This window comes from Vulpes lagopus, chromosome 7 (assembly GCF_018345385.1).
Source record: "Vulpes lagopus strain Blue_001 chromosome 7, ASM1834538v1, whole genome shotgun sequence".
In the NCBI taxonomy this organism is placed as follows: Eukaryota; Metazoa; Chordata; class Mammalia; order Carnivora; family Canidae; genus Vulpes; species Vulpes lagopus.
In genome coordinates, this window is record NC_054830.1 from 11,732,195 (window position 1) to 11,744,121 (window position 11,927).

General features: G+C 42.9%; 1 protein-coding gene across 1 annotated transcript; it reads left to right on the top strand.

The window, feature by feature from the left end:
• Positions 1-1,910: 1,910 nt before the first annotated feature.
• LOC121495780 (olfactory receptor 1361-like) lies at positions 1,911-2,852 on the top strand. The gene has a single exon (XM_041763719.1). It carries the CDS (start codon positions 1,911-1,913, stop codon positions 2,850-2,852), a length of 942 nt encoding a protein of 313 aa, XP_041619653.1.
• The last annotated feature ends 9,075 nt before the right edge of the window (positions 2,853-11,927 follow it).

An 11,927-nucleotide genomic window follows, 5' to 3' on the forward strand; every position in this document is an offset into this window, starting at 1 on the left:
TGTTTTTTAGTGCGACACTTAATAACGATATTCTTTACATCTTTCGTGATTGACTATTACAAATTTTCTTTATTTGAACCCCAAATGAACTAAACACGAGTGCCATTCAGATGAAATCATTAGGTATCAGCATTTCCAACCTCAGTGAATAGCTTGTGAGCAGTACTTGGAACCAATATTTCTTTCACCTGTTACTATAAACTACACATATTTTTGTTGTTAAATAATTGTTTGCAAAAAATATAAATGAGTTGTCATATTTTACAGTGAGCCTTACGCAGAAGCAAAACTGTTTCAGGTTGTTTGGACTTCTTCTAGCATCAGATGTTGCAAGGCTACAATTCACTGTGACTATCATTCCTCCTCTGTTCTCCCACAAATTCAGCAGATACTGTTCATGATATATATATTTTTAATTATCTTTAAAATTATTTATTTGGGAGAGAGAGAGAAGGGGAGAAAGAAAGGGAGAGAGAGAGAGTGGTAGAGAGAAGCAAACTCCCCTTTGGGCAGGAAGCCCAAAAGAAGGCTCAATTTCAGGACGCAGGAAAACGATCTGACCCTAAGGCAGACACTTAACCAACTGAGGAACCCAGGGCCCCCTGCTCATGATATTTAATAGGAACACTAAAAATCCAAGCTCTGTGCCTTTTCATTCTGGATCCTTTCCTTTAATGTTTTATTGTAAACTTGATTTGATCATTATCCAAACATTGCACATTTATGCAAAAATTATAATGAGCATGTGTAAACACCGAAGTAAATCTTAACTATCTAAAACCAGAGCCAACCTCAGCTTTGAGAATACTGACAAACTGGTCCCTCTCCTATAGGGCAGAGCATTTTGTAAGCACAAGACCGAGCTGCTCACAGTGGTGGCCAAACTGGCAAAAGTTTTGCAAAAACTTCAGATGTTGCTGGTGTATCAAAGTTCATTCCAAATTTTGATAACAATGAGCTTGAAATACTGAGTATATTTTATAATTAGTGCTGTCAATTTTACTATTCTTTGGAAGTACTATAAGAGTTCTAGCCTGTGCCCAATACTTCTATATCTTGCAAATGGACAACTATACTGGCACATACTGGTGCATACTAGCCATGGAGTGGCGACAGCAGGTCATGGTTGCTCTTGACATGCAAGGACAAGGAATATTTTTGAGTGATATTGAGGTTCAGGGAAGCAGAGAAAGGGGGCAGAAGCTGGAGGACTATTTGGAATAAAGAATGGAAGGATGGCATTCTTCATTCTCAAGGATGGAAGAAATTCTGGAATCCTTGAGTCTTACCTTGGATCCTCCCCAAAGCAGGTCCTGCCTGAGTTAAGGACTTGAGTACAGATAGTATGTTTAGGAGGTGATCCCAGGAGATCCAATGAGCTTTGGGAAAGAGAGACAGATGGGCAGATTCCCATGTGGGGCAGCTAAGGGATGAATCTCTATGGATCCCCAAGAGAACACACTTCAGAACGGCCTTACTGGGGAGTGATGAAGCCAGGGGAGCCACCCAACAAGAACAGGTCCTTTGCCAGATATAAGTCACTCCTGGGGATGTTAATGCCCACATTTCCACATTACCCCGAGTACAGGCTGTGCTCGCTACTGTACCCAGATGACACCCTGTGGCATAGAGGTGTAGGGATTGAGGGTAAGAAATGGTCTGAGTGTGTGGCAGCAGTCCACCCAACCTGCGGGGGGGGGGGGGGATGAATGCTGTGTTCGATGATGGAAATATCGCAGCAAACAGGTAGGAGGGTGAGTGGGTGGGGTCCTGTTGCAGGAAAGAGTGGGAAGAATTAATGAATGTCTGAACTAACAAGAGAGGATGAAATTCGGGTGCAGTGCAAGGGCTGTCCATATCAGGACCCCGGACAACCCTTGGGTTTCCTTTCTGATTGATCCAGGATGGTCATGGAAGGCGCAAATCTCACCTCAGTCACTGAGTTCCTGCTCCTGGGCCTTTCAGAGAACCCCAAGCAACAGCAGCTGCTGTTCATACTCTTCCTGACTATGTACCTGGTCACAGGGCTGGGAAACCTGCTCATCATCCTGGCTATCGCCACTGACCCCCGACTCCACACGCCCATGTACTTCTTCCTGGCTAACTTGGCCTTTGTGGACATTTGCTTCACCTCCACCACCATTCCCAAGATGCTGGCCAACCACGTGTCAGGACACAAAGGGATCCCTTATGCGGGCTGCCTGACCCAGATGTTCTTCTTCATCTGGTTTGCTGGCATCGATAGCTTCCTGCTGGCTGCCATGGCCTATGACCGCTACGTGGCCATCTGTCACCCTCTGCACTACGCCACATCTGTAACGCCACAGCTCTGTGGACTCCTGGTGGCTGCATCCTGGACTGCAGCCTTCGGGAATGCCCTAACCCACACTGTATTACTGACTCGCCTCTCATTCTGCACCCACAACCGGGTTCCCCATTTCTTTTGTGACCTCAGCCCTCTGCTGAAGTTGGCCTGCTCTGACATCTTTCTCAATAATATAATGGTGTACACTGTGGGCGCCCTACCCATCATCACACCCTTTGTGGGCATCTTGGTCTCCTACACACGCATCTTTGCCACGGTACTGAGGATCCCTTCCACCAAAGGCAAGCAGAAAGCTTTCTCCACCTGTGGCTCTCATCTGTCTGTGGTGTCCCTATTCTACGGGACACTCATTGGGGTTTATTTCAGCCCAATGTCCTTGCACACGGCCCAGAAGGACACAGCCGCTGCGGTGATGTACACCGTGGTCACTCCCATGCTGAACCCCTTCATCTACAGCCTACGCAACAGTGACATGAAGGGGGCTTTGGGGGCCCTCATCAATAGGAAGCCAGTTTTTAGTCAGTGACCACAGCACTGGGATGTTTGAGTGCCCTAATCCAGGGCCCGTCTGTATGAAATTTCCCTCCACAGTCCCAATCTTAGATGTTTCCTTCTTATTCATTCCTGTTTATTGCCTCATTCTTCCAACAATTATTCCTTGAACATCTACTACAGTGTAGAAACTCTCTAAGGGCTGAGGGTCCAGCAGGGAACAAACAAAATCGCTGACCTTGTAGCACTCACACTGCAGCCTGAAGAACACATCACAATTAAAAGGAAGTGCTCAGCAAACTAGAGAGACCGGGATACAAGCCCCACTTTGGTTAAGGTTCAGGCAATAATCTGCTATTATAAAAAGACGCAAATGCAGAGGCTCAAAAAGTCATATGATTTTGCAAACTGAACTCATTTCTTTCTGTAACAGCATAGTTCCTTCAAAAAACTTAGAGTAGATATCTGGTCTACTTGTCTCTACTTAGTTCATTGCTAGGCAACCTATCCGATGGGGTTTCCTAGCCAGAGTTCTTGTGTTTATTGATTTTGCAATATTTGCTTCCTTGAATTACCTTTTTTTTTGTCACTCAGCTGATGGTCATCTGAAACAATAGCTTTGGGCAGGAGGTAAGATCCTTATTTATACTGTTTTGAAAGAAAGGAAGCTGTTGGCTCTTCTAATCTTGTTGTTAGACAACCCGTGTTGTTTCTGACTTTGAAATGTGGCCAGTTCTTGTCTATGATCATCTCTTTCTTGTGATTCCTTCCTTCAAGCAGCAGGAAGCAGCCAACTCACACTGATATTATAGCTCTTTCCAATCAGTTCTAGAAACATGGGCTCAGTGAACATATAGGATCTACTTCCCAAGTTATCACCAGTGATGGTATTACCAGATATTCATGGCATACAAGGGTCTCCAGCTTTCCAGGATAAAATATTTGTTTTTTTTAAAGATTTTATTTATTTATTCATGAGAGACACACACACACACACACACACAGAGAGAGAGAGAGAGAGAGAGAGAGAGAGAAGCAAAGACCCAGGCAGAAAGAGAAGAAGACTCCATGCAGGAAGCCCAATGCAGGACTTGATCCTGGGACTCCAGGACCATGCCCTGGCCCAAGGCAGGCACCAAACCGCTGAGCCATGCAGGTATCCCCTGGGGATGAAATATTTGTATCCTTACCACCAGACCACTCAGCTCATGCAACTAATTTTTCATTCTTGTGATGTCAGCATCTCACTTCAGATACCAGTCTCTGTATTTGTTAGGATGAATAGCGAATGTGCTGTATTAGTTTCCTGGGGATTCTGTAAAAACAAAACAAAATAAAAACCCAAAAGTGAGTTGTCTCACACAGAAATTTGTTGTCCCACAGTTCCAGAGGAGACCAGAAGTTCAAAATCAAGGTGCTGGTAGGTTGATTCCTTCTGAGGCTATGAGGGAGACTCTCCCTAGCTGGTGGGAATTGGTGCTTTGCTGGCTAGCTTTGGTGTCCCAAGACTTGCACATGATGCTTCTTCTCTATGTGGCATCCTCCTTGCATGCATGTCTATCTCCAATTGTCAGCTTTTCATAAAGACACCAGTTCTTTTGGATTAGGAGCCCAACCTAGTGTAGTATGACATCATTTTAATAATCATTTTAATGCAACAATCCTATTTCCAAGTAAGCTCAAATTCAGAAATACTGGGGATTAGGACTTAAGATATGAATTTGAGGAGGGAATGTAATTCAACCCATAACATTTGCTTTAAAAAAAGGACTAGAAAGGAATATGGCTTAAGTAAGGTAAAAGTTCATTTTTCTCTCATGTACCAGTTGGTGTTCTAGGTCAGTCGGTGACTCTGCTTTAAATCATTCACAGATGCAGGTTCCCCATGTCACTTCTGGCCCATTTCCCAGAAATTGTTATTACAATATTATTACAAAAAAAAATGAATCAGAGAGCACAGGGGAGGCAAACACTCAATCTCAAAGTGCCAAATACTTCTCACATCCCATGCCAGGCTACACCTAGCTGCAAGAGAGGCCAGGAAGTGTGGTACAGGTTGCCAGGCTGTGATTCTGTTACTACAGAAGAGAGAGAGAGTAGATTTTTGTCCAGAGTTAGCAGTCCACTTTCCATCCCTCTAGCCATCAATTACATGCATGCAGGCTTATCCTCACCCAGAGAATCTACTTAACACCCCACCTTGAAGACAGCCTGAAGTCCCATCTCACTGATGCATTCAACTTAGTCAAAATCTCTGGCTGATACACAGCCTTCTTCACCGCAGTGGAATGTTTCCCAGTGACCCAATAATTTGGAAACTAAAAGTCCATTTATCTGGCCTCCCCTCACCCAATATACAATGTAAGACCCACCTGCTACTCCATTATAATCATCAAGTCTCATGGGGCAGGATTCATTTAAGAATTCCCTGCCTGTGAACCTGAACATGTTCTTGGGCTAGCTGGGGGGAGTTTCCATTGTCTGTTGCTCACTCTGATCTCTGGGTTTGCCACCTCCTCCGTTACCCTCCATGACCACATTTATATTTTTTAATAATAAATTTATTTTTTATTGGTGTTCAATTTGCCAACATACAGAATAACACCCAGTGCTCATCCCGTCAAGTGCCCCCCTCAGTGCCCATCACCCATTCACCCCCACCCCCCGCCCTCCTCCCCTTCCACCACCCCTAGTTCATTTCCCAGAGTTAGGAGTCTTTATGTTCTGTCTCCCTTTCTGATATTTCCTATCCATTTCTTCTCCCTTCCCTTCTATTCCCTTTCACTATTATTTATATTCCCCAAATGAATGAGACCATATAATGTTTGTCCTTCTCCGATTGACTCATTTCACTCAGCATAATACCCTCCAGTTCCATCCACGTTGAAGCAAATGGTGGGTATTTGTCATTTCTAATGGCTGAGTAATATTCCATTGTATACATAGACCACATCTTCTTTATCCATTCATCTTTCAGTGGACACCGAGGCTCCTTCCACAGTTTGGCTATTGTGGCCATTGCTGCTAGAAACATTGGGGTGCAGGTGTCCCGGCATTTCATTGCATCTGTATCTTTGGGGTAAATCCCCAACAGTGCAATTGCTGGGTCGTAGGGCAGGTCTATTTTTAACTCTTTGAGGAATCTCCACACAGTTTTCCAGAGTGGCTGCACCAGTTCACATTCCCACCAACAGTGCAGGAGGGTTCCCTTTTCTCCGCATCCTCTCCAACATTTGTTGTTTCCTGCCTTGTTAATTTTCCCCATTCACACTGGTGTGAGGTGGTATCTCATTGTGGTTTTGATTTGTATTTCCCTGATGGCAAGTGATGCAGAGCATTTTCTCATGTGCATATTGGCCATGTCTATGTCTTCCTCTGTGAGATTTCTTCTTTTGCCCATTTCATGATTGGATTGTTTGTTTCTTTGCTGTTGAGTTTAATAAGTTCTTTATAGATCTTGGAAACTAGCCCTTTATCTGATACGTCATTTGCAAATATCTTCTCCCATTCTGTAGGTTGTCTTTTTAGTTTTGTTGACTGTATCCTTTGCTATGCAAAAGCTTCTTATCTTGATGAAGTCCCAGTAGTTCATTTTTGCTTTTGTTTCTTTTGCCTTTGTGGATGTATCCTGCAAGAAGTTACTGTGGCTGAGTTCAAAAAGGGTGTTGCCTGTGTTCTCCTCTAGGATTTTGATGGAATCTTGTCTCACATTTAGATCTTTCATCCATTTTGAGTTTATCTTTGTGTATGGTGAAAGAGAGTGGTCCAGTTTCATTCTTCTGCATGTGGATGTCCAATTTTCCCAGCACTATTTATTGAAGAGACTGTCTTTCTTCCAATGGATAGTCTTTCCTCTTTTATCGAATATTAGTTGACCATAAAGTTCAGGGTCCACTTCTGGATTCTCTATTCTGTTCCATTGATCTATGTGTCTGTTTTTGTGCCAGTACCACACTGTCTTGATGACCACAGCTTTGTAGTACAACCTGAAATCTGGCATTGTGATGCCCCCAGCTATGGTTTTCTTTTTTAAAATTCCCCTGGCTATTTGGGGTCTTTTCTGATTCCACACAAACCTTAAAATAATTTGTTCTAACTCTCTGAAGAAAGTCCATGGTATTTTGATAGGGATTGCATTAAACGTGTAAATTGCCCTGGGTAACATTGACATTTTCACAATATTAATTCTGCCAATCCATGAGCATGGAATATTTTTCCATCTCTTTGTGTCTTCCTCAATTTCTTTCAGAAGTGTTCTCTAGTTTTTAGGGTATAGATCCTTTACCTCTTTGGCTAGGTTTATTCCTAGGTATCTTATGCCATTGGGTGCAATTGTAAATGGGATTGACTCCTTAATTTCTCTTTCTTCAGTCTCATTGTTAGTGTATAGAAATGCCACTGACTTCTGGGCATTGATTTTGTATCCTGCCACGTACCAAATTGCTGTATGAGTTCTAGCAATCTGGGGGTGGAGGCTTTTGGGTTTTCTATGTAGAGTATCATGTCATCGGCGAAGAGGGAGAGTTTGACTTCTTCTTTGTCAATTCGAATGCCTTTAATGCATGACCACATTTAAAGTCAACATAGAAGTTGATGCCTTTCTTAGAAACTCTGCAGCCATCATAGATTGATTCTTCTGGTGCAAATTAGAGCAAATTGGTTTGTTTTAAGGCTCAAAAAGGCATAGGCTGGGCTCTTGATTTCCAAGGAATTCTCTAGAACATTTAGGAGGCCAAGTTTGCTTTGAGTTCAGTAACCACACCCAAAGGTCTTTCCTGGATAGAATTTTTGCATTCCTTGATTTACTCAGATCTGTCTATCATGTTAATGGTTGCTACTTGAGGTCATTTGAAACAAAGGTCTTGAGTGGAATGGTGTGCTGGTCTCAGCCTACTAATAGTGATGCTCTGGCTAGGAACGCCTGAGGCCCTCACCTGGCCTGTGTTATTTGTGGGAGTTCCCACAGACATTTCCCCTCCGGAGTCAATATCGTGGTGGAACCAGCCTTCCTGGTTCTTATTATGGCTGTGGGATGCACCTCAGTAACAAACACCAGGAAACTTTGAAAAAATATCTATTACTGATTTTCCTAGAAGGTACACAACACATCTGGGGGCCGTGCAGCAAGGTTGTGGGGAGACAGAGCACAAACCTCGGCCTCCGCATTTACTAGGGTCCTTGGATGACGTGTCCAGGATTTCAAGGGTTCACTCTGTATTGGCTAAGTTAAGCATTAGAGTAAAGGTACCTGGCTGACTCAGTCAGTGGAGTATGCAACTTTTGATCTCGGAGTTGTGGGTTTGAGCCCCATACTGGGTACAGAGATTACTAAAAAAATACATTTAAAACCTTAAAAAAAAATGTCTTTAAAGTTAAGCATAAGAGCAGGAATTAGGGAGTGGGGAGGGAAAAGTGGGGTCTCTCAAGAGGTTAGTTACCAAGATTATTCAGAGCTTTCTAAAAGACAAACTTCATGGTGAGGGTGTCCTAATTCCTCACCTGGTTGTTCTGCTAGTAACCCTGTCATTCTGATGGCAATACATTTCTTCAGGATGGATGAATTATTTGAAATCCTGCCATTTGCGACAGCATGAATGGCCTGAGGGCATTATGCTAAGTGAAATGAGTCAGGTAAAGAAAAACAAATACTGTTTGATCTCACTTATATGTAGAGTCTAAAACAAAACAAACAAAAAAGAAAAAAATTCCTAGATTCAGAGGACTGATTGATGGTTGCCAGAGGCTGAGGGAGAGTGATAGGGAAAGTGGGTGAAGGAGGTCAGAGGTACAAACTTCTAGCTATAATGGAGTCATCAAGCAAAGTATCCAGTGTGGTGACTGTAGTTAACTGTATTGTATATCTGAAAGTCTCTAAGAGAATAGGTCTTAAAAATTCTCGTCACAAGAAAAAGTAGTATACCTATGTGTGGTGGTAGATATTAACTACACTTATTGTGGTCCTTCACAATATATACAAATATCGAATCATTATATTATACACCTGAAACTAAAAACAAACAAACAAAAAAAAAAACAAGCAAGCAAACACAACAATCTGAGTTAGGACAAGACTCAGCAAGCTATAGCCTATGGGCCAAGTCTAGCCCATCCCGTTTTGGTAAATAAATTTGGATTGAAATACACTTTTTTAAAAATGGACATCTTTTGAAATGGATGCCTCAGCACTTAAAGGCTTAAGTCAGCCACTCCCCCTGCAGAAGGCAAAGCCCCACATACCACTGTTTCAGAAATCAGGATTCTGGAGCTTCTCCAACCCTTTGAGGACACTCAGCTATGGACTTTTATGCCTCTGTAGGCTAACGCTCGTTCCCCCAAGTCCACATCTTTCTAGTAACACTTTGCAAAAATTGGCAAGGAGCCAACAACTCACAGTGATTTCTTGTTCATCCTAATCTCTTCATCTAGAGATGCAGGCTTCGTAACCATTTGACTGATCTTTCAAATTCTCAACAATTACAGTTTCTCCTTGCCTTTGACCTAAAGAGGATACCCAGCTTTCTAGCCTGAAATCCTGTGTCCTCACAACCCAGCCATTAAGATAATGTCATCAACTGCTATAGCAGCACCTCACTTTTAAAACAAATTAGTACCTCAAGTTTACATTAGGATGAGGCCAAAGAAGTTATTTGAGGGTTTTTTTTTTTAAATAAAAACAATCCTACAGCATTTATTGTCATCTGGTAATAACATAAGGGTAACAACATGAACAAGGTCTTAGAACTATACTCCTAACAAAGGACAACTAAAAAAAACCAAACTATTGTCTCTTCAACAATTTCTCACTTCGTTGGTCATTTTTTTTTTTTAAGTCGTATTTATTTTAAGTCATCTCTACACCCAGCGTGGGGCTTGCACTCATGATCCCAACATCAAGAGTCACATGCTCCCCTCACTGAGCCAGCCAGGTACCCCTGATCATTTCATTTGGAGCAAAATAATATCATCTCCTTTTAGCATGATCCAAATCAGTTGTTCTCTTGACTCTATTTTTTTTTTAAGATTTATTTATTTATTTATTTATTTATTTATTTATTTATTTATTTATTCATGCTAGACACACAGAGAGAGAGGCAGAGACATAGCCAGAGGGAGAAGCAGGCTCCATGCAGGGACCCTGATGTGGCACTCAATTCCGGGACTCCAGGATCACGACCTGAGCTGAAGGCAGATGCTTAACCCCTGAGCCACCCCAGGTGTCCCTTGATTTTGTTTTAGAATGAATCTCTTTGAATCATCTACTACAAGGTCCCTATACTCATCAAAACCAATCATGTAGCCCTCTGTCCACACATTCACTTGCTTATATATAAAGCCACTCCTGAATCCAAAATCTCTTTCAGAAGTATCTGAAAATGATGTGTTGTACTGTCACCTTCTGCGTTTTAGCCTTGATCATAGTATGCCTGGTGGAAGCTCACAGGGACCATACTAATCCTCTTTGAGACTTTTTTTTTTAATTTTTATTTATTGATGATAGTCACAGAGAGAGAGAGAGAGAGAGAGAGAGAGAGAGAGAGAGAGAGGCAGAGACATAGGCAGAGGGAGAAGCAGGCTCGATGCACCGGGAGCCCCATGTGGGATTCGATACCGGGTCTCCGGGATCAGGCCCTGGGCCAAAGGCAGGCGCTAAACCGCTGTGCCACCCAGGGATCCCATCTCTTGAGACTTTTTCAAATGATAGACTTACAGAAAAAAAAAATCAAGTACATAGTAGTACCTTTGGTACACAGATATGGCCTTAGCAGACTGGAGATGGCTCCTTCCCTATATTCCTTCAACCCACCCATAGTTCACCCGTCAGATGGTTCCCATTACATGCCTACGATTTCCAACAGAGCATTCACCCCCTTGGGGCAGACCAGGAGCTCTAGAGCATCAATGCCTAGAGGGTAAACATCAGCCAGTGATGGTCAACAGTTGGTAGGCAACTGCCCCTTGCTTCCTGATCTTCAGTTAGGTGACTCTAAACTGTCTGTGGAGTAAAGGTTAGAAGTTGCTCAGAAGATCCCAAGAGGAACCAATCCCCAGTTGCTCATAGAAGTGGCTTACTCATGAATGAATCTCCTCTCCCTGTCTCCTTTCCCCATTCTCTCAACAGGCTTCTAGGACCATCTCCCACAAATCCTTGTTTTGGGGTCTACTTTTTGGGAAACCCAAAATAAGACATGCAGATAAAGGTAGAGGTGTTGTAGGAGTGACTGAAGCTTGTAAACCCTGAGATAGTGCATCTAAAACACTCAGCGCCTGGCACATAGTAGGTTTTCAACAAATGTTATTATTTTTTTTTCTTTTTAAAATTATAGAAAAATACATGAAACAGGAAATTTACCATCTTCACCATTTTTAAGTAGCACTGAGCACATTCACATGGTTGTGCAACCATCACTACCATCCAGAACTCTTCTCGTCTTGCAAAACTGGAATTCTGTTCCCATTAAACACTGACTTCTCATTCCCTCCCCCAGCCCCTGGCGCCCACCATCCTCTTCCTGTCTCTATGAATCTGACTCTTGTAGGGACCTCCTATAAGTGGGGTCAAACCGCATTTATGCTTTTGTGACTGGCTTCTTTCACCCTGCATGACGTTTTCAAGGTTCATGCATGCTGTAGCCTGTGAATTTCCTTCCTTTTGAAGACTGAATAATCCATTGTATAGATGTGCCACGTTTGTTTATCCATTCATCTGTCAGTGGACACGCGGGTTGCTTCCAGCTGTTGGCTTTGGTGAATGATGCTGCTGTGAATGTGGGTTCACACTGCTGTTGTCACTTTTTTTTTTTTAAGATTGTATTTATTTGAGAGACAGAGAACAAACAGTGAGGAGCGGCGGCGGGAGAGAGAGAGAGAGAGAGAGAGAGAGAGAGAAGAAGAAGAAGACTCCCCAATGAGCAGGGAGCCTGACCCAGGGCTTGATCCCAAGACCCTGGGATCATGACCTGAGCCGAAGGCAGCTGCTCAACCACTGAGCCACCAGGCGACCCCTATTGTTACTTTTTATCATCCATTCATTCAAAGTCCCAGGAATTTTGATATGCCAATGTTCAAACTGAGGGTATTTCAGGAATCATTTCCATATAATGTGGGAGTA

Bases quoted from the DNA above. Each gene is read 5' to 3' on its own strand.
- LOC121495780 (XM_041763719.1), top strand. From the start codon at position 1,911: ATGGAAGGCGCAAATCTCACCTCAGTCACTGAGTTCCTGCTCCTGGGC.